The 23,279-nt window shown below is 49.7% G+C and overlaps 1 protein-coding gene across 1 annotated transcript in view; it reads left to right on the forward strand.

Moving 5' to 3' along the window:
* LOC148147695 (microtubule-actin cross-linking factor 1, isoforms 6/7-like) overlaps nucleotides 1–22,731 on the forward strand; it is a 237,723-nt gene extending 214,992 nt beyond the window's left edge. The window contains exon 20 of the mRNA XM_087994629.1: nucleotides 21,961–22,731. Within this exon, the coding sequence (XP_087850755.1) occupies nucleotides 21,961–22,014 (54 nt within the window). The 3' untranslated portion in view covers nucleotides 22,015–22,731. The remainder of the gene's footprint in view (nucleotides 1–21,960) is intronic.
* Nucleotides 22,732–23,279: the final 548 nt, after the last annotated feature.

Raw genomic sequence — 23,279 nt, forward strand, 5'->3', positions numbered from 1 at the left:
CAGGAGGGCTTCCTGACACAGAATGTAGACAGGCCTACATGGGACGAAGCCACTTTAGATTTAGTACTGGGTAATGAGCCTGGCCAGGTTTGGAAGTAGGTGACAGCGATCTTTGGAGACAGCGATCACAATTCTGTCAGGTTTACTTTAGTGATGGAAAGGGAAAGTGTACTCCACCGAGCAAGAGTTACAGCTGGGGGAAGGGAAATTACGATGCAATTAGGAAAGATTTAGGAAGCGTAGAATGGGGAAGGAAACTGCAGGGGATGAACACATTAAAAATGTGGAGCTTATTCAAGGAAAAGCTCCTGTGTGTCCTAGATAAGTATGTACCTGTCAGGCAGAGAAGAAGATATAGAACGCGTGAGCCGTGGTTTACTAAGGAAGTGGAATCCCTGGTCAAGAGGAAGAAGAAGGCTTATGTTAGGACAAAATGTGAAAACTCAGGGCGCTTGAGGGTTACAAGGAAATCAGGAAAGACCGAAAAAGAGAGCTCAGAAGAGCCAGGAGGAGACATGAGAAGTTGTTGGTGGATAGGATCAGGGTAAACCCTAAGGCTTTCCATAGGTATGTCAGGAATAAAAGAATGATGAGAGTTAAATTAGGGCCAATCAAGGATAATAGTGGGAAATTGTGTGTGGAGTCAGAGGAGATAGGGGAAGCACTAAATAAATATTTTTCGGCAGTGTTCACTATAGAAAATAAAAATGTTAGCGAGGAAGATAGAGATACTTGCATCTAGACTAGAAGAGATTGAGGTTCACAAGGAAGAGGTATTAGAAATACTGCAGAGTGTGAAAACAGACAAGTCCCCTGGGCGGATGGGATCTATCCTGGGATCCTCTGGGAAGCAAGGGAAGAGATTGCCGAGCCTTTGGCATTGATCTTCAAATCGTCATTGTCTACAGGAATAGTGCCTGAGGACTGGAGGATAGCAAATGTGGCTCCCTTGTTCAAAAAGGGTAGTAGAGACAACCCTGGTAATTACAGACCAGTGAGTCTCACTTCAGTTGTTGGTAAAATGTTGGAAAAGGTTATAAAAGAGATAGGATTTATAACCATCTGAAAAATAATAATCTGATCAGGGATAGTCAGCGCAGTTTTGTGAAGGGTAGGTCGTGCCTAACGAATCTTATTTTTTTTTTGACAAAGTGACCAAACAGGTAGATGAGAGTAAACCAGTTGATGTGGTGTATATGGATTTCAGCAAGGCGTTCGATAAGGTTCCCCACAGTAGGCTATTATACAAAATGTGGAGGAATGGGATTGTGGGAGACATAGCAGTTTGGATCAGGAATTGGCTTGCTGAAAGAAAACAGAGGGTTGTAGTTGATGGAACATGTTCATCTTGGTGTCCAGTTACTAGCGGCGTACTGCAAGGGTCGGTGTTGGGTCCACTGCTGTTTGTCATTTTTATAAATGATCTGGATGAGGGCTTAGAAGGGTGGGTTAGTAAATTTGTGAACGACACTAAGTGGAGTTGTGGATAGTGACGAAGGATGTAGTAGGTGCAGAGAGACATAGATAGGATGCAGAGCTGGGCTGAGAGGTGGCAAATGGAGTTTAATGTGGCCAAGTGTGAGGTGATACACTTTGGACGGAGTAAACGGAAAGCAAAGTACTGGGCTAATGGTAAGATTCTTAGGAGTGCAGATGAGCAGAGAGATCTCGGTGTTCATATACACAGATCCATGAAAATTGCCACCCAGATTGACAGGGTCGTTAAGAAGGCATACAGTGTTTTGGCCTTTATTAATAGAGGGATTAAGTTCTGGAACAATGAGGTTGTGCTGCAGCTGTATAAAGCTCTGGTGCGGCCACATTTGGAGTATTGTGTACAGTTCTGGTCACTACATTATAAGAAGGATGTGGAAGCTTTGGAAAGGGTGCAGAGGAGATTTACTCGGATGTTGCCTGGTATGGAAGGAAGACCTTATGAGGAAAGTCTGAGGGCCTTGAGGCTGTTCTCGTTAGAGAGAAGAAGGTTGAGAGGTGACTTAATAGAGACATACAAGATCATCAGAGGGTTAGATAGGGTGGACAGGGAGAGCCTTTTTCCAAGTATGGGGACGGCAAACACGAGGGGACACAACTTTAAAGTGAGGGGAGATAGATATAAGACAGATGTCAGTGGTAGATTCTTTACTCAGAGTAGTAAGGGTATGGAATGCTTTGCTTGCAACGGTAGTAGATTCGCCAAGTTTAAGTGCATTTTAGTCGTCATTGGACATGTATATGGACGTATATGGAATAATGTAGGTGGGATGGGCTTCAGATTGGTATGACAGGGCGGCGCAACATCGAGGGCTGAAGGGCCTGTACTGCGCTGTAATGTTCTATGTTCTAAAATGGAATAGTGTTGGTTCGGTGGGCTTCAGATTGTTACACCAACCTGTGGAACCATCAAGGGCCGAAGAGCCTGTACTGCACTGTAACGCTCTACATTCTGTAATTGACTAAAATGGGCTGAGTTGGGCATCCCCCAAGTTTCTGGAGCTCAGGGAGAACCCCTCCATGATACAGTACGTCTCCATGTTCAGGAAGGCTACAAGCCTAATGCCAAAAAGCATCCAAAACACTCCCTCAGCAAAGTCAGGAAAGAAAATGCAGACACAGACTCCGACTCTAACCCACAAAACCAGACCTGAGTGCGACTGACCCTACGTACTCATTTTCAGAGCCAAAGATGATGGGGTCCCTATCAAGTGACAAACAGGATCATTAATATTAACATCTAATTCATACTTGAAATACCACAGCTCTACCAGCAACTTTGCTTACCAGAGCTTATCAGTATTTATGACAAGCCTACTCTGTGCATCAAGTTGAGAACACTGGAAGGGTCAGGGAGGATACCGCTCACTAAAGCTATAGCTAATAGACCAAACTCTTGCTGGATGATGTCTGACTTATGCCAGTTATGGGGCTGCTTGCCCATGGATCCTTGAACGCAGGTTAATACCATAATTGAGAAGGCATAGAAGTCACTTGCGTTTATCAACCATGGTAGTGAGTATAAAGACCAGGGAGGCTCTATTGGAGCTGCCCAGGACTAGTTAAGCCACGGCTGGAGTACTGTGTGCAGTTCTGGTCACCACACTATAGGAAGAAAGTGATTGACTGGAAGGAGTACACAGGACATCCACCAGGGTGTTTCCTGGATGGAGCATTTCAGCTATAAAGGAGGTTGGATAAGCTCAGGCTGTTTTCGTTGGAGTAGACAGAATGATCTATAGAGATCAAAGGTTGAGGGGCACAGACTGATAGAAAACAGCTTTCCCACTGAGTAGAACATAATGGCAGCACAGCAGCAGCTCGCAGCAGCCTCTCCTGATCTTGGGCTATTTAAAGTTCAGTTTTCTAAAGGCACAGGAGGAACAGGAACAGGAAACCTGGTGTTTGCAGATACTGTTACAGTCTGCAAACACTGCTCCAGTCCAGGATCCAGCCAAAAACAAACCCGAATGGAGAGCTGTTGAAGAAGTTACATGATCTTGGCTCGCTGCGGAGACCAGGCCTTCAGTCCTCAGCCTCGCCTGATGCCGGTGGCCGGGTGTTGAAACATCAGAAGCGGTGTACAAGGAAGGGGAAGCGGGGTAAGGCAGGCAGGAGTTCGTATTAGGCTAAAAGCAAACCCTAGCCGGCCAGCTCTCCCACCCATTCTGCTCTCCAGTGTCTGCTCCCTGGACAACAGGTTGGACTGCATCCATCTGAGGCAGGTTTCTCTGTGAGTTCAGAGACTGCTGCATCCTGGTTTTCATGGAAACATAGCTCAGTGACAGAGTTCCAGACACCGCCATCCAGCTAGACCGGCTCGCCTTGTTCCATGCTGACAGAAATGCAGCTCTGTGCAGTAAGGCTCGGGATGGGAGTCTGTGTCTACATCAACACAGAATGGTGCAAGGACTCTGCTCGTCTCCAGCTACTGCTCATCACTGGTGGAGTTTGATATTGTTAGATGCAGATCTTTGTATTTGCCACAGGAGTTTACTGCTGTCCTTATAGTCAGGGTGTATATTCCTCCCAGTGCCAATGCTAAGGAGGCACGGTGTGAACTGTATTGGGCTATTAGTGGACTGCAGAATACACACCCTGATGGACTGTTTATTTTTGCTGGAGATTTTAACCATATGAATCTCAAGACTATACTCCCTAAATTCCATCAGCATGTGGACTTTGCAACGAGAGTTGGGGGTGGGGGGGAAATACCCAGACCAGGGGATTCAGAACACAGTCAGGGTAACTGAAGAAGGTGGAGGAGTGTAAGTCAGTTGATCAGACTGTGTTAGTGAAGAAGATTCTGTTGGAGTGTGGCAGATTCCAAGCAGCAGACGTGTACTGGCTGCAGGATTTCCCCAGCGCTGGGTATTTCGATGTGACCTTCAGGAGCGTGAAGCAGTGTGAGCAGCTCCTGAAGGTATTCAAGGAGAAGGAGGGGAAGCCTCTGTTCTCCATCCTGTCTGTGGTGCCATTGATTGTGCTTCCTGCACAGAGGAGTCAGGTTGTTACAATCCAAATGTACAACCCCCCCACGTGCCAGCAGCTGATGTCCTGACCTTCCTGAGAGGGTACGTCCAGTTGGAAGGAGACAGCACTGATGTAGTGGAGCAATTCCGAATCTGGACCAGCAAGTGGCAGGTCAAGGTAACCCTGAGGGTGGACCCCCCAGTGGGAACATCCTCCACCCACCCTCCAGCTTCGCAATCGGAGGGAGCAGGGGCTACCTCACACATGCAGGGCAGCTTAAAGTGTGCCGCACCTGCGGGAGGTCAGGACACATGGCAGTGGGCTGTGAGGTGACCATCTGCAGGAACTGTAAACAGGAGGGTCACCTGACCAAGGACTGTAAGGAGGTTAAGAATTGTGTGGAGAGGCAGGTCACATGTACAAGACCTGCCCAAGACGAAGGACTGCCACCAACACACAGATGGCTGGAGGAGGCATTGTGAGCCGTGGACCCCCAAAGACTAGCAGGTCCAACCAGACAGCAGGGAAACGGAGTCTGGGGGCACCCAGAAGGAAGCACAGGCTGAGGTGGAGCAGACAGCAGCCAGCGAAGAGGTACAGCAGCTGACCTAAGCTCCAGCTGGACAGACAGAGGCAATGGAGGAGAAGGGAACCAAGGAGGCAGAGGAGTAGATACCTGTGAAAAACAGGAAAAAGGAAAACCCAACAGGTCCCCAAAACCTCCCAAAGGGGGAAACAGCAGCTGCACGGGGAGGATACAGGCAGCTCTTCAGACGGTGAAGAGGGGCGCAATGAGGGTCATCACCAGAAGAAGAGATAGAGTGCCGCGGGGAGAAAGGAGGGTAGCACCCTTCCAACCAGGAAACGATGAACTCTCTGACGTAACTGGCAAAGCCCAGCACACACCCGTGAGGTACCCACATCTCCAGGTAACTTCTTGGCCTTTTGGCTAAAAAAAAGTGTCTGTTCTTATCAGGATGAGTGTCGAGTTGCGAGTCAGAGCTAGTAGAGATCATCGCTGCATTGTGTTTGGATGTTGGAGGATCATTTGGTTGTGCTGACCTGCTTTTGGTGGATCTTCATGCTGGCTTCGGCCTAACGCCAATTCAGGGACCACCCAACCTCAGAGCTATGGCCTCAACAGCTACCCGCAGCCCTGGGCAGGGCGTTCTCAACACAGTCCGGGTATCTGTCAAGAAGGTGGAAGAGCGTACACCAGTCGATCGGACGGTGTTCGTCAAGAAGATTCTGCTCGAGTGCTGTCGGTTCGCCGCAGCAGACGTGTACAGCCTGCAGGATTTCCCTGGGGCAGGCTACTTCAATGTCACCTTCAGGAGCGTGAAGCAATGTGAGCAGCTCCTGAAGGTCTTCAAGGAGAAGGAAGGGGAGCCACTGTTCTCCATCTTGTGGGCAGTCCCGTTGTGTGTGCTTCCTGCACAGAGGAGTCGGGTTGTTACAATCCACATGTACAACCCCCACGTCCCAGCAGCCGATGTCCTGACCTTCCTGAGAAGATACGTCCGGGTCGAGGGACAAAGCACCGATGTGGTTGACCCTTTCAGGATCTGGACCAGCAAACGACAGGTCAAGGTAACCCTGAGGGTGGACGCCAGCGGGAATATCCTCCACCCACCCTCCAGCTTTGCTATCGGAGGGAGCAGAGGGTACCTGACTTATGCAGGGCAGCCGAAAGTGTGCCGAACCTGTGGGAGGTCAGGCCACATGGCGGCGGACTGCAAGGTCACGATCTGTCGGAACTGCAAGAAGGAGGGCCACCCGACCAAAGAGTGCAAGGAGGAAAAGAACTGCAATCTGTGCGGGGAGGCGGGCCACGTGTACAGGGCCTGCCCAAGACGAGGGGCCGCCACCTACGCGCAGATGGCCGGAGGCGGGCCACAAAAGGACAGCAAGGCACCGCAAACCGGCAAGGGAATGGTGTCAGGGGGCACGCGACAGGAAGGACAGGCCGGAGCAGAGCAGATGACAGCTACCGGAGAGGTACAGCTGCCGAGCGAAGCTCCGACAGGACAGGAGGAGGAGGCGGAGAAGGGAAAGAAGGAGGCAGAGGAATGGACCGTGGTGAAAAACAGGAAGAGGAAAACCCACCCGGTCACCAAGACCTCCCAGAAAAAGGGGAAAAGGCAGCTGCAGGTGGAAGACACGGACAGCTCTTCGGAGAGTGAGGACGGAAGAAAGGAGGGTCGTCACCAAAAGAAGAGGCAGAGCGCTGCGAGGAGAAAGGAGAGCAGCAACTGCCAACCAAGGGACGAGCCTCCTGAGGAAATGGGAAACCACCACCCCCCACCAGGTGAAAGCCAGGAGGGTCCCACTGCCCCACAGCTCCAGGTCACTGGGAGCAGCGACCCTCTGACAGCCCCGCTGTCAGATATAGAAACAGACAGCGTGGACCCAAATGGGCCGAGTGAGGAACTGGACAGCTACCTCAGCCCAGCGAGGGTCCAGAAGTTTGCGTACTGCACGGGGATGCAGACAGCTACCCCAGAGGGGCAGGACCAGCGACAATCGGACATGGGTATCCTTACAACCTGTTAAAAAAACGGGGATAAAAATTGAAAGTATTAATGTGCGCAGCATAAAATCTGCTGCGCGATGTGTTTCAACACTGGCCTTCCTGGCCAACCTGAAAGCTGATGTCCTGTTTCTGCAGGAGTGTGGGATACCGCACCTCAGCAGCTACAGGAGATGGTCGAGCTTGTGGGCCCATGGGCCGTCAGTGTGGGCGGGCGCCTCCTCGTTGCTGATGTTACCTACAGAAACGCTCTCGTGAGACTAATCAATGTGTACGCCCCAGCGGGTAAGAGTGAACGGTTGGCCGTCCTGCAGCAGCTTCCACTGTTGCTGGCTACGTCCAGGCCAGTCATTCTGGCCGGAGACTTCAACTGTATCATTGATGCAGATGGACGATCCAGCAGGAGGGACAGTAAACTGGACACCACGTCCAGAGCCCTGATGGACACGGTAAAAGATGCCAAGCTGCACGACGTCTTCATCACCCCTGCAGACGGAGCGCAGCGTAGATATACATGGTCACGGGCAGACGGGTCTATCTGCTCAAGGATAGATTACCTGTTTGTGTCCCGAACGCTCTCAGTCAGATCCACCGACGTCAAGCCGGTGTTCTTCTCTGACCACTGCCTCCTGCTGGCCGACTGTCACCTACAGGATGAGCAGCGGGCTGGTAAGGGAACGTGGAAGCTGAACACTAAGCTGTTGACCCCAGGAAACACTGAGAAGCTCAAGAGGGACGACGCAGGTTGGAGAACCGTGAAGCCCCTCCTTTGAGTCCCCAGCGGACTGGTGGGAAACAGTAAAAGGGAACATCAAGAGGTTCTTCATTCTCAAGGTGGTCAGGAGGTGAGAGAGAGACGGGGAAAACTGTCCCAGCTCCAGGAAAGTATGCAGAACCTGCTCCTGCTGCAGACGATGGGGGTGGATGTCACGGAGGACCTCAAGGAGGTGAAGGGCCAGCAAGCCTCGCTCTTTGCCTCGGAGGCCTCCAAGATAATCTTCCGGTCCAGGGTCTGCTCCGTGGAGCAGGACGAGACGTGCTCATGTTTCTTCTTCCAGAAGGTGCACAAAGAGAGCTCCGTGCTCAGCAGCCTGAAGGAAGAAGATGGCTCGGTAACGTCATCTCAGGCTGACATCATGAGGATCAGCAAATCCTTCTATGCCAGTCTGTATGACTCGAAGCCAACCGCCAGCGCAGCCTCCCAGTCGTCCCTGTCCTCTATCACGGAGGTCTTAGACGACAGGACATGGGAGAGGCCAGACCAGCCACTATCTCTGGATGAGCTGACCAAGGCCCTCGAGTCCTTTGAAAAGAATAAAACTCTCGGAAGCGACGGCTTACTGGTCGAGCTCTATTCCGCTCTGTGGGACTTGATTGGCCAGGACCTGCTGGAGGTGTATGTCAGTATGCTTCTGGCAGGTACCATGAGTGAATCCATGAGGAAAGGCATCATCACCCTCATCTACAAACGGAAGGGGGAGAGGGAGGAACTCAGAAATTGGAGACCAATCTCACTATTAAACACAGACTACAAAATCTTGTCAAAGGTCATCGCCAACCGGGTCAGGTCTGCTCTGGGGTCAGTGATTCACCCTGACCAAATCTGTGCTGTACCGGGCAGGAAGATCGCTGAGAGTCTCGCACTCCTCAGGGATACGATTGTCTACGTGCAGGACAGGGGGGTGGACACCTGCCTCATCAGCCTGGACCAGGAGAAAGCCTTTGACAGGATATCGCATACATATATGAGGGATGTCCACTCCAAAATGTACTTTGGGGAGAGAATCTGCAATTGGATCAGATTGCTCTACACCAACATTGTCAGTACAGTCTCAATCAATGGGTGGGAATCAGATAGCTTCCCAATCAGATCTGGAGTCAGGCAGGGCTGCCCTCTCTCTCCTGCCTTGTTTGTGTGCTGTATAGAGCCATTTGCCGAATCAATCAGGAAGGATGCGTGTCTGAGAGGGGTGACTATTCCTGGCAGTGGGGGCCTGCAGGTTAAGACCTCCCTGTACATGGATGACTTCGCCGTTTTCTGCTCGGATCAGCTGTCCGTGCACAGACTCATGTGCATCTGTGACCAGTTCGAGCTGGCCTTGGGGGCCAAGGTAAACCGAGGCAAAAGCGAGGCCATGCTCTTTGGGAACTGGGCCGACCAATCCTCGATCCCCTTCACCGTCAGGACCAACCACCTGAAGGTGCTGGGTATTTGGTTCGAGGGTGGAGGGGGGCGAGCTGGGGCGTGCGCCAAGACCTGGGAGGAGCGGATCGGGAAGGTGAGACAGAAACTAGGCAGATGGGAGCAACGGTCGCTCTCCATCGCGGGTAAGAACCTGGTCATCAGGTGGGAGGTACTCTCAGTATTGTTATACGTGCCACAGGTCTGGCCTATCCCCAGAACCTGTGCTGCCGCAGTCACCCGGGCCATCTTCCACTTCGTGTGGAGATCAAAGATGGACCGGGTCCGAAGAGATGTAATGTACAAAGACCAGTGCAATGGGGGAAAAAACACGCCCAATGCCACCCTCACCCTGATGGCCACCTTTGTGTGTGGCTGCATCAAGCTGTGCGTGGATCCCCGGTACGCAAACACCAAGTGTCACTACGTACTGAAGTTCTACCTGTCCCCGGTGTTGCGAAGGATGGGCCTGGCCTCGTTGCCGCGGAATGCTCCGAGTAGTTGGACCGTTCGGTATCACCTGTCCTTCGTGGAGAAGTTTATGAAGAAAAACACCTTTGACCACAAGTCCATCAGGAAGTGGTCAGCACGTAGTGTCCTTGAGACCCTTCGGGAAAAGGAGAGGGCGGATCCTGTCGAGCGGTTCCCTGAGCAGACTGTCAAAGCCATTTGGCAGAATGCCTCATCGCCAGAACTTTCCAACAAGCACCAAGACATGGCTTGGCTGGTGGTGAGAAGGGCTCTGCCTGTGAGATCATTTATGCACACCCGGACTCTCAGCCGCACCACACGCTGCCCTCGAAGCGGCTGCGGGGGGGACGAGACTGTCACACACCTCCTTCTGGAATGTGCCAATGCAGAAGAAGTCTGGAGAGGAATGCAGTGGTGTCTGTCGAGGTTCGTCCCGAGCAGCGCCGTGACGCGGGACTCCGTGCTCTACGGCCTGTTCCCCAGGACGCACACCGAGACGAACATCAACTGCGCCTGGAGGATCATCAACTCGGTGAAGGACGCTCTCTGGGTGGTCCGAAACCTGTTGATCCTCCAGCTGAAGGAGTTGACCCCGACCGATTGTTGCAGACTGGCACATTCCAAGGTCCAGGACTGTGTTGAGGGACGCGCTGACGCTTGGGGCAGCTGCTGCCAAGGCGCAGTGGGGAAAGACCACTGTGTAACATCTGCCTGCCTAAAGAAGAACAGGGGGCCACGTAGTCATTTGGGCTCCGCTGGCGCCTCAGCTAAAAATGTAATCGTACCGACCTCCTCACTCTCTCAGCAGAGCAGGTAAGGGCTGTTTGAAGGCTCGGTGACATTTATTTAACGGCTTAAAAAAAACTTTCAAATTTAAATAGAGCGCGGTGCGGACCCGGAAGCTGGTGTAGCGCAAGCTTACCTGGGTAGGTTTTTTTCCCTATAAAAGTGCGCAGGAGAGGCTTGAAGTGTGTATACTTCAATACATGAAGTACACGGAATAAGGGAGGTGAACCTGCAGCGTGGGCTGGGACCTGGGACTTCGATGTTGTGGCTATTACGGAGACATGGGTAGAACAGGGACAGGATTGGCTGTTGCAGGTTCCAGGGTTTAAATGTTTCAATAGGGTCAGAGGTGGGGGTAAAAGAGGGGGAGGTGTGGCATTGCTTGTCAAAGATAGTATTACAGCGGTGGAAAGGACGATGGATGAAGACTCGCCGTCTGAGGTAGTTTGGGCTGAGGTTAGGAATAGGAAAGGTGAGCTCACCCTGTTAGGAATTTTTTACAGGCCTCCTAATAGTCCGAGAAACGTAGAAGAAAGGATTGCGAGGATGATTCAGGAGAAGAGTGAAAGTAATAGGGTGGTTGTTATAGGGGACTTTAACTTTCCAGATATTGATTGGGAAAGCTATAGCTCAAGTTCGTTAGATGGGTCAGTGTTTGTCCAATGTGTGCAGGAGGGTTTCCTGACACAATATGTAGATAGGCCAACAAGAGGTGAGGCCATACTGGATTTGGTTCTGGGTAACGAACCAGGCCAGGTGTTAGAATTGGAGGTAGGGGAGCACTTTGGGGACAGTGACCACAATTCGGTGACTTTTACTCTAGTGATGGAGAGGGATAAGTGTGCACTGCAGGGCAAGAGTTATAGCTGGGGGCAGGGAAATTATGATGCGGTGAGGCACGACTTAGGATGCGTGGCTTGGAAAACTGGCTTCAAGGCTTGGGCGCAATTGATATGTGAAGCTTGTTCAAGGAGCAACTATTGAGTGTCCTTGATAAGTATGTGCCCGTCAGGCAGGGAGGAAAGGGTTGTGTGAGGGAGCCGTGGTTTAATAAGGAATTGGAATCCCTTGTTAAAGGGAAGAGGGCGGCCTATGTAAAGATGAGGCGTGAAGGTTCAATTGGGGCGATTGAGAATTATAAGGTAGCCAGGAAGGACCTGAAGAGAGAGCTAAGAGCAGCAAGGAGGGGACATGAAAAGTCCTTAGTTGGTAGGATTAGGGAAAACCCAAAGGCTTTCTATAGGTATGTCAGGAATAAAAGAATGACTAGGGTAGGAATAGGTCCAGTCAAGGATCGTAATGGGAAGTTGCGTGAAGGCTGAAGAGATTGGGGAGGCACTGAATGAATACTTTTCGTCAGTATTCAATCAGGAACAGGACATTGTTGTCAATGTGAATACTGAGTCACAATTAATTAGAATGGACGGCTTTGAGGTATGTAGGGAAGAGGTGTTGGAAATTCTGGAAAGGGTGAAAATAGATAAGTCCCCTGGGCCTGATGGCATTTATCCTAGGATTCTCTGGGAAGCAAGGGAGGAGATTGCAGAGCCATTGGCCTTGATTTTTATGTCCTCGTTGTTTACAGGAGTAGTGCCAGAAGATTGGAGGCTAGCAAATGTGGTTCCCTTGTTCAAGAAGGGGAGTAGGGATAACCCTAGTGACTATAGGCCGGTGAGCCTCACTTCTGTAGTGGGCAAAGTCTTAGAGAGAATTGTAAGGGATAGGATTTATGAACATCTGGATAGGAATAATGTGATCAAGGATAGTCAGCATGGTTTTGTGAAGGGCAGGTCGTGCCTCACAAACCTTATTGAATTCTTTGAGAAGGTGACTAAGGAGGTGGACGAGGGGAAAGCAGTAGATGTGGTGTATATGGATTTTAGTAAGGCGTTTGATAAGGTTCCCCATGGTAGGCTACTGCAAAAAATACGGAGGTATGGTATTGAGGGTGAGTTGGAGGTTTGGATTAGGAGTTGGCTGGCTGGAAGAAGACAGAGGGTAGTAGTTGATGGCAAAGGTTCATCTTGGAGTGCCGTCACTAGCGGTGTTCTGCAAGGATCTGTTTTGGGACCATTGCTGTTTGTCATTTTTATAAATGACCTGGAGGAGGGGTTAGAAGGTTGGGTGAGCAAGTTTGTAGATGATACGAAAGTCAGTGGAGTTGTTGACAGTGAGGAAGGATGTGTCAGGTTACAGCAGGATATAGATAAGTTGCAGAGCTGGGCAGAAAGGTGGCAAATGGAGTTCAATGTAGGTAAATGTGAGGTGATTCACTTTGGTAAGAGTAACAAAAAGATGGGGTACTGGGCTAATGGTCGGATACTTGGTAGTGTGGATGAGCAGAGGGATCTTGGTGTCCATGTACACAGATCTCTGAAAGTTGCCACCCAGGTAAATAGTGCGGTGAAGAAGGCATATGGCGTACTGGCTTTTATTGGTAGAGGAATTGAGTTCCGGAGTCCTGAGGTCATGTTGCAGTTGTATAAGACTCTGGTGCGGCCACATCTGGAGTATTGTGTGTAGTTTTGGTCGCCATACTATAGGAAAGATGTGGAGGCACTGGAACGGGTGCAGAGGAGGTTTACCAGGATGTTGCCTGGTATGGTAGGAAGATCGTATGAGGAAAGGCTGAGGCACTTGGGGCTGTTTTCATTGGAGAAAAGAAGGTTTAGGGGTGACTTGATAGAGGTGTACAAGATGATTAGGGGTTTAGATAGGGTTGACCATGAGAACCTTTTTCCACGTATGGAGTCAGCTATTACGAGGGGGCATAGCTTTAAATTAAGGGGTGGTAGGTATAGGACAGATGTTAGGGGTAGATTCTTTACTCAGCAAGTCGTGAGTTCATGGAATACCCTGCCAGTAGCAGTGGTGGACTCTCCCTCTTTATGGGCATTTAAACGGGCATTGGATAGGCAAATGGAGGATAGTGGGCTGGTGTAGGTTAGGTGGGCTTGGATCGGCGCAACATCGAGGGCCAAAAGGTTCTCATGGTCAACCCTATCTAAACCCCTAATCATCTTGTACACCTCTATCAAGTCACCCCTAAACCTTCTTTTCTCCAATGAAAACAGCCCCAAGTGCCTGCTGTAACCTGTACTGCGCTGTATTTTTCTATGTTCTATGAATCGGTAATTGAATCAGACTGCTCTACACCAACATTGTCAGTGCAGTCTCAATCAATGGGTGGGAATCAGATAGCTTCCCAGTCAGACCTGGAGTCAGGCAGGGCTGCCCTCTCTCTCCTGCCTTGTTTATGTGCTGCATAGAGCCATTTGTCGAGCCCATCAGGAAGGATGCGTGTCTGAGAGGGGTGACTATTCCTGGCAGCGGGGGCCTGCAGGTTAAGGCCTCCCTGTACATGGAAGACGTTGCCATTTTCTGCTCGGATCAGCTGTCCGTGCACAGACTCATGTGCATATGTGACCAGTTTGAATGGGCCTTGGAGGCCAAGGTAAACCGAGGCAAGAGCGAGGCCATGCTCTTCGGGAACTGGGCCGACCAATCCTCGATCCCCTTCACTGTCAGGACCAACCACCTGAAGGTGCTGGGTATTTGGTTCGAGGGTGGAGGGGGGCGAGCTGGGGCGTGCGCCAAGACCTGGGAGGAGCGGATCAGGAAGGTGAGACAGAAACTGGGCAGATGGGAGCAACGGTCGCTCTCCATCGCGGGTAAGAACCTGGTCATCAGGTGGGAGGTTCTGTCAGTATTGTTATACGTGCCACAGGTCTGGCCTATCCCCAGAACCTGTGCTGCCGCAGTCACCCGGGCCATCTACCACGTCGTGTGGAGATCAAAGATGGACCGGGTCCGAAGAGACACAATGTACAAAGACCAGTGCAATGGGGGAAAAAACACGCCCAATGCCACCCTCACCCTGATGGCCACCTTTGTGTGTGGCTGCATCAAGCTGTGAGTGGATCCCCGGTACGCAAACACCAAGTGTCACTACGTACTGAGGTTCTACCTGTCCCCGGTGTTGCGAAGGATGGGCCTGGCCTTGCTGCCGCGGAATGCTCCGAGTAGGTGGACCGTTCGGTATCACCTGTCCTTCATAGAGAGGTTTATGAAGAAAAACACCTTTGACCACAAGTCCATCAGGAAGTGGTCAGCACGTAGTGTCCTTGAGACCCTTCGGGAAAAGGAGAGGGCGGATCCTGTCAAGCGGTTTCCTGACCAGACGGTCAAAGCCATTTGGCAGAATGCCTCATCGCCAGAACTTTCCAACAAGCACCAAGACGTGGCTTGGCTGGTGGTGAGAAGGGCTCTGCCTGTGAGATTCTTTATGCACGCCCGGACTCTCAGTCGCACCGCACACTGCCCTCGAAGCGGCTGCGGGGGGAACGAGACTGTCACACACCTCCTTCTGGAATGTGCCAATGCAGAAGAAGTCTGGAGAGGAATGCAGTGGTGTCTGTCGAGGTTCGTCACGAGCAGCGCCGTGACGCGGGACTCCGTGCTCTACGGTCTGTTCCCCGGGACACACACCGAGACGAACATCAACTGCGCCTGGAGGATCATCAACTCGGTGAAGGACGCTCTCTGGGTGATCCGAAACCTGTTGATCCTCCAGCTGAAGGAGTTGACCCCGACCGAGTGTTGCAGATTGGCACATTCCAAGGTCCAGGACTGTGTTGAGGGACGCGCTGAAGCTTGGGGCAGCTGCTGCCAAGGCGCAGTGGGGAAAGACCACTGTGTAACATCTGCCTGCCGAAAGAAGAACAGGGGGCCACGTAGTCATTTGGGCTCTGCTGGCGCCTCAGCTAAAAATGTAATTGTACCGACCTGTAAATAGGAATGGTTACTCTGTTTTCGGTATGCAAACAAATGGAATGTTTACATATGTATGGCATGTCCAGTTGTATAGATCAAAGTAGTTATGAATAAAGTATATTTTTGAAATAACAAAAAGGATGTGTACTGCCTGTGCACAAGAATGGCATGACCAATTGTATAGAGATCCAAATAATTTTATGAATAAAGCATATTTTTGAAATTAAAAGAAGGATGTGTACTGCCTGCAGGACTTCCCTGGGGCAGGCTACTTTGACGTCACCTACAGGAGTGTGAAGCAATGTGAGCAGCTCCGCAAGGTCTTCAAAGAAAAAGGAAGGGGAGCCTCTGTTCTCCACCTTGTCGGCCGTCCTGTTGCGTGTGCTTCCTGCACAGTGGAGTCGAGTTGTTACGATTCATATGTACAACCTCTATGTTCCAGCAGCTGATGTCCTGACCTTCCTGGGAAGATACGTGCAGGTCGAGGGAGAAAGCACCGATGTGGTTGACCCTTTCGGGATCTGGACTAGCAAATGGCAGGTCAGGGTAACCCTGAGGGTCGACGCCATCTTCCACCCACCCTCCAGCTTTGCTATCGGAGGGAGCAGAGGGTACCTGACGTACGCAGGGCAGCCGAAAGTGTGCCGAACCTGCGGGAGGTCAGGCCACATTTCGGCGGACTATAAGGTTACTATCTGTCGGAACTGCAAGCAGGAGGGTCACCCAACCAAGCAAAGAAGCCAAGAAGTACAATCTGTGCGGAGAGGCGGGCCACGTGTACAAGGCCTGCCCAAGACGAGGAGCCGCTGCCTATGTGCAGGTGGCCTGAGGTGGACCGCAAAAGACCAGCAAGGCAGCACAAACCAGCAAGGGAACAGTGTCTGGGGGCACGCAAAAGGAAGGACAGGCTGGAGCAGAGCAGAGGACAGCCACCGGAGGTACAGCTGCTGATCGAAGCTCCTACAGGACAGACGGACGCAATGGAGGAGGAGGAGGGAACGAAGGAGGCAGAGGAATGGATTCCTGTAAAAAACAGGAGGAAGAAAACCCACCAGGCCGCCAAAACCTCAGAAAAGGGGAAATGGCAGCTGCACGGGGAAGACACAGACAGCTCTTCGGAGGGTGAGGACAGGCACAAGGAGGGTCGTCACCAAGAGAAGAGACAGAGCGCTGCGGGGAGAAAGGAGGGCAGTACCTGCCAAACAAGAAAGGACAAACCTCCTGAGGCAACTGGTAAAGACCACCCCCCCACAAAGTGAAAGCCAGGAGGTACCCAGGTTACTGGGAGCAGCCACCCTCTGACAGCCCCGCTGTCAGATATAGAACTGGACTGTGCGAACCCTGGTCCCGGCCCGATGACACCGGAGTGGGAAAATGGCCCCAGTGAGGAGCTGGGCAGCTACCTCAGACCCGCGAGGGTCCAGCAGTTCATGTTCACCATGGGGGATGCAGACAGCTACCGCAGAGGGACAGGACCAGCGGCAAATGGACATGGGTAACCTCAAAACTGTTAAAAATGGGGATAAAAATCCCAAGTATTAAACGTGCTTGGCATTAAATCTGCTACGTGATGTGTTTCTACGATGGCCTTCCTAGCCAACATTAAGGTGCAGGCTCGAAGGGCTGAATGGCCTACTCCTGCACCTATTGTCTATTGAAGCCGATGTCCTGTTTCTGCAGCAGTGGGGGTTACCGCACCACAGCAGCTACAGGAGATGGTCGAGCTTGTGGGCCCATGGGCCGTCAGTTTGGTCGGGGGCAATGATAACTGCTCCTCAGGCCTGGGTATCCTGTTGTGAGGAGGAAACTTCACCATCTGAGGTTAAGGAGATGGGCAAGCACCTCCTCGTCACTGATGTCATGTACAGAAACGCTCTAGAGACTAATTAATGTGTACGCCCCAGTGGGTAAGAGTGAACGGTTGGCCGTCCTGCAGCAGCTCCCACTGTTGCTGGCTACGTCCAGGCTGGTCATTCTGGCCAGGGACTTCAACTATATCATTGATGCAGATGGACGATCCAGCAGTGGTGGGGTGGCGGGGGGAAAAACAGTAAACTGGACACCATGTCCAGAGCCCTGATGGACACGGTAAAAGATGCCAAGCTGCACAACGTCTTCAGCGCCCCTGCAGATGGAGCACAGCATAGATACACTGGTCATGGGCAGACGGGTCTATCCGCTCAAGGATAGATTACCTGTTTGTGTCCCGAACGTTCTCGGTCAGATCCACCGACGTCAAGCCGGTGTTCTTCTCTGACCACTACCTCCTGCCAGCCGACTGTCACCTACAGGACGAGCAGTGGGCTGGTAAGGGAACGTGGAAGCTGAACACTAAGCTGTTGTCCCCAGGGAACATTGAGGAGCTCAAGAGGGACTACGCAGGTTGGAGAACCGTGAAGCCCCTCCTTTGAGTCTCCAGCAGACTGGTGGGAAACAGTAAAAGGGAACATCAAGAGGTTCTTCATCCTCAAAAGGTGTTCAGGAAGCAAGAGAGAGGCGGGGAAAACTGTCCCAGCTCCAGGCAAGTATGCAGAACCTGCTGCAGACGATGAGGGTCGATGTCACGGAGGACCTCCAGGAGGTGAAGGGTCAACAAGCCTCGCTCTTTGCCTCGGAGGCCTCCAAGATAATCTTCCGGTCCAGGGTCCGCTCCGTGGAGCAAGACGAAACGTGCTCATGTTTCTTCATCCAGAAGGTGCACAAAGAGAGCTCCGTGCTCAGCAGCCTGAAGGAAGAAGATGGCTCGGTAACGTCATCTCAGGCTGATGTCATGAGGATCAGCAAATCCTTCTATGCCAGTCTGTATGACTCGAAGCCAACCGCCAGCGCGGCCTCCCAGTCATTCCTGTCCTCCATCATGGAGGTCTTAGACGACAGTGGCTGGTCTAGCCTGTCCCGTGTTCTATCTCTGGATGAGCTGACCAAGGCCCTCGAGTCCTTCGAAAAGAATAAAACTCTCGGAAGCGACGGCTTACTGGTCGAGCTCTATTCCGCTCTGTGGGACTTGATTGGCCAGGACCTGCTGGAGGTGTATGTCAGTATGCTTCTGGCAGGTACCATGAGTGAATCCATGAGGAAAGGCATCATCACCCTCATCTACAAGCGGAAGGCGGGAGAGGGAGGAACTCAGAAATTGGAGACCAATCTCACTATTGACTGGGGATTACAAAATTCTGTCAAAGGTTATCGCCAACCGGGTCAGGTCTGCTTTGGGGTCAGTGATTCACCCTGACCAAACCTGTGCTGTACCGGCAGGAAAATTGCTGGGAGTCTCGCACTCCTCAGGGATACGATCGCCTACGTGCAGGACAGGGGGGTGGACACCTGCCTGATCAGCCTGGACAAGGAGAAAGCCTTTGACAGGATATCACACACGTATATGAGAGATGTTGTCTCCAAAATGGGCTTTGGGGAGGGAATCTGCAATTAGATCAGATTGTTCTACACCAACATTGTCAGTGCAGTCTCAATGAATGGGTGGGAATCAGATAGCTTCCCAGTCAGATCTGGAGTCAGGCAGGGCTGCCCTCTCTCTCCTGCCTTGTTGGTGTGCTGCATAGAGCCATTTGCCGACTCCATCAGGAAGGATGTGAGCCTGAGAGGGGTGACTATTCCTGGCAGCAGGGGCCTGCAGGTTTAGGCCTCCCTGTACATGGATGACATCGCCGTTTTCTGCTCGGATCCTCTGTCCGTGCACAGACTCATGTGCATCTGTGACCAGTTTGAATGGGCCTCGGGGGCAAAGGTCAACCGAGGCAAGAGCGAGGCCATGCTCTTCAGGAACTGGGCCTACCAATCCTCTATCCCAGGGGTGGGGAACCTGCAGCCTTCTAGGCCAGGTTTGGTATGTTTTGGCACGGCCGTTTGGGCGCCAAACCTATTTGGCGCCAGCACATTTGGCGACAGATGTTTTGGCACTAAGAATACTTCTTTATTTGTAAATCTGTCTGTATGGACAGCTTTAGTGTAACAAAATTACAATATATCTGTTATATAACCATCTGTTATGTTGAATAACCACGCATGTTTATCGAATGGTGTAGGTAAGTTTAATTTCAACATAAATATACTATTTGTGCATGTAAACATATAATTGCATGCATTTTTTTGTACTAAGTATTTTTGTATATAGTAGTTGAGCATGCAGCGTTGAAAAGACCAATAGGTACGTTGCTGTTTGCACTTCCTTTGTATAAATTGAGCTAGTACATATGGAAACAGGAAAACTAGCTCTCTCCTCGTTTAGCCGTTTGCTCAGGCAACAGTTAGTCCTCAGCCTCAGTTGAGTTAACCGCGGCTGCGCTGCCACAGGGTTTCGTTCTTTTGCCATCTTTTTATATTTTTTTAATAGTTTTATCCATATGGCTGACTGAGGAGGTATTAACAAAATGGATTCCTCTACGTCTTTGACAAAAGAAGCAAAGTTGACAGCGACTTGAAATTTTGGCATTGTGAGAAGAGAAAAAAAATTAAAATAAAATAAAAAAAAGAATCGGTGCAAAGCACGGGTCCATACTAAAGCTGGAGGGGTGGTGAGGGAGCTGAACAACCATTCACATGAAGCTTCTGCTGCACAATTAGAGGTTATACTTGTGAAAACTAAAATAAAGAGAGCAGAGGAGACTCGAGTCACCGACTGTAGTTGTTAGTGCATGTTTGACAGACATATCCCAAGCTAGTCTAGCCGTCCTCGTCATTCCTAATATGTCTGCTTTGAGGAAAATAATATGCAGAAAGCGTAATTCAGTCATGAACACACCCACCAATCCAACTAATTTGCAACAATTTGTGCCAGAATGCTACAGAATATATATCCCTCAACCAGGCGTGGAAGAAAATTTTTTACTGTGATAACAGAGCATGTCCCGACTGGATATTAATCTTCAAAAGACAGAGCTGGCTCCAACACTTAGTGACATCTGATTTGTGGGTGGCACAGTGGCACAGTGGTTAGCACTGCTGCCTCGCAGCGCCAGAGACCCGGGTTCAATTCCCGACTCAGGCGACTGACTGTGTGGAGTTTGCACGTTCTCCCCGTGTCTGCGTGGGTTTCCTCCGGGCGCTCCGGTTTCCTCCCACAGTCCAAAGATGTGCAGGGTCAGGTGAATTGGCCATGCTAAATTGCCCGTAGTGTTAGGTAAAGGGGTAAATGTAGGGGTATGGGTGGGTTACGCTTCGGCGGGTCGGTGTGGACTTGTTGGGCCGAAGGGCCTGTTTCCACACTGTAAGTAATCTAATCTAATCTAATATGTGGTTTGCTGATGGCACATTCAGTATTGCTCCCATCCTCTTTTCTCAGATTTATGTAATTCTAGCAAAATAACACTGAGGTATTCACCTTTTCGTGTATGCTCTTTTGCCCAACAAGCAACGCACCACATACGTGAGAATGTTAGTTATTGAAAGAAATGGAACCCAATTTGAAACCCACTTCAATCGTCTGCAATTTTGAACAAGCTGCGCACAGTGCTATGAAGGACATATTCCCTGAAGACCAAATAAAAAGGATGCTTTTTTTCATTTAGCTCAAAATATGCAAAAACATTTAGCTAGATTGGGGTTCACTGGTTTGTATAACACTGACCCTGATTTCGGGTTAAAAGCTAGAATGATTATTGCGCTTGCCTTTGTACCTTTGAACAAGTTCGATGAATATCTGGATGCTCTAGTGACCGAACTGCCGCAAGAACTTCAAGATTTACTGAACTGGTTTGAAGATACATATGTTGATTGTCAGACCAGACGAGGAAATGGAACACAAACTCCTCTATTTCTCCATGAGATTTAGAACTTTCAGAGAATATTAACCGGGAAAGACTGCACAAACAATCATGCGGAGGCAGCCCACCGTTGATGACAATACGAACTTAGCATGCAACCTCCCACCATATGGAAAATTAATAGATGGCCAGTGTAAAGTACAGAAAGGTAGAGATGCATATTATGAAGGGTTACTAGCTGGGCATGAACCACCATAGAAATTAAAACAGTATAGAGATGCAGATAGAAGGATACATGAAATTGTTCTTAGATTTGAAAACATGGATGTTATCAAGTACTTGAATAGCCTTGCTCATAATTACTAAATGAACCAAATAAAAGCTACGTTACAGTTTTTAGTGATTAACAGATTTAATGTTTTTATATTTCAATAGTTAGTTTTAAAAATCTTTAAAGTTCTACCTTTGAATGATGATGAATCAACCAACAATTTTTTTCCTAGCGCCAAAACGTGCGTTGCCAAATGGGCTTGCGCCAAATCAGCGGGCGCCCAAACAGCCGTGTCAAAACGGCTGCGCCCAATCGCCCCATTCCGTCTAGGTCATTGTGTGTGGCCTTTTCAATTAATCCAAATTTTGCAGAACAAATTATTTTTTATTAGCTTTTTTGTCCTTTAATTTTATTTTGATCTTAAAGTGAATGTTTTTAAAATACCAGAGAGTAAAAGAAAATTCAATGAAATAATCCTCACAGACTAAAAAATTGGGAAGCTATAAGGGCTATTTCGGCACCTGCTATGCTCATGATGTAGTTATAATGCGACTCTAGAATGTACGTTATCTCCCCCGCCTGACTGGCGCCACTATCACCCAAGGCTGGTTGGAGAGAGTCTGTGGATATCCAGTACGCCAGTGTTTATCAACTTATGACAACAGTGCACGTGACTTTCCATTTGAAGTGAAATTTGAGAATAGTTACACACAGTCTAACAGTATCAACATTTGTGTTTTTTTATTTTGTCACTTAACAGCCCATCATGTCAAAGATGACCAAGAGAACGCTGAAGGAAGAAAACAGGTTTTAATGAGGATTGGGAATTGCAATATTATTTTGTGTCTGCTAAAGATAGGATGATACTGCAATATCAACATTGAAGAAATATAATGCTTATCAGCATTATGCCACACATAAGGACCACAAGTATTTAAATTAGAGGGACAGGTGTGGAAGGTGGCATTGCAGAAATTAAAAGATGAAAAGCAAAAGCAAAGACAGTTATTTCAAGCAGTATTAAGACCCGGAAAAAATGCCACTGAAGCAACATATAAAATAGCTTATATACTCAGAAAAAGAGGGAAGCCTTTCAGCGATGTGGAAATCGTAAAAGAATGTATTGTCGAAGTTGTGGGGCGCTTAGACCACGATAATGTTCCAAAGTACAAACAACTGCTTCTTTCAAGGAGAACCATGACTGATCGGCAGCATGAATTAGCCCTCAACGTAACAGAACTCCTCCAACAAATACTCCAAAAGGAAAACACATATTATTCAATCGCTTTGGATGAATCAACTGATACTACTGACTCAGCGCAGGTTTTATACTTCATTCGGGCCATAACAGAAGATTTTATTTGCTACAATGAGTTACTGGCTTTGGGCACTCTTACAGGTAGAACACGAGGAATAGATATCTTTACAAACTTTCAAGATAAATGTCATTAATTTAAACTGAATTTGGTTAATTTAGTGAGTGTATGTACAGACGGTGCACCTTCCATGACAGAAAAACATAAAAAGGGCTTATTGCAGATAAAAAGTATTATCAGATCCAGATGCTCTCATTTCTTTTCATTGTATCTTACATCAGCAAAATCTCTGTGCTAAATCTACTATCTTAAGTGACACTTTGCAACAAGTTATAAGGAGAAAGTGAGGTCTGCAGATGCTGGAGATCAGAGCTGGAAATGTGTTGCTGGAAAAGCGCAGCAGGTCAGGCAGCATCCAGGGAACAGGAGAATCGACGTTTCGGGCATAAGCCCGAAGAAGGGCTTATGCCCGAAATGTCGATTCTCCTGTTCCCTGGATGCTGCCTGACCTGCTGCGCTTTTCCAGCAACACATTTCCAACAAGTTATAAGTATTAGATTACTTAGTGTGGAAACAGGCCCTTCGGCCCAACAAGTCCACACTGACCCGCCAAAGCGCGACCCACCCTGACCCATTCCCCTACATTTACCCCTTCACCTAATATTACGGGCAATTTAGCACAGCCAATTCACCTAACCTGCACATCTTTGGACTGTGGGAGGAAACCAGAGCACCCGGTGGAAACTCACGCAGACACAGGGAG

Source organism: Chiloscyllium plagiosum, unplaced genomic scaffold (genome assembly GCF_037043375.1).
Source record: "Chiloscyllium plagiosum isolate Xiang-an unplaced genomic scaffold, Cpla_swu_hap1 HiC_scaffold_15, whole genome shotgun sequence".
In the NCBI taxonomy this organism is placed as follows: Eukaryota; Metazoa; Chordata; class Chondrichthyes; order Orectolobiformes; family Hemiscylliidae; genus Chiloscyllium; species Chiloscyllium plagiosum.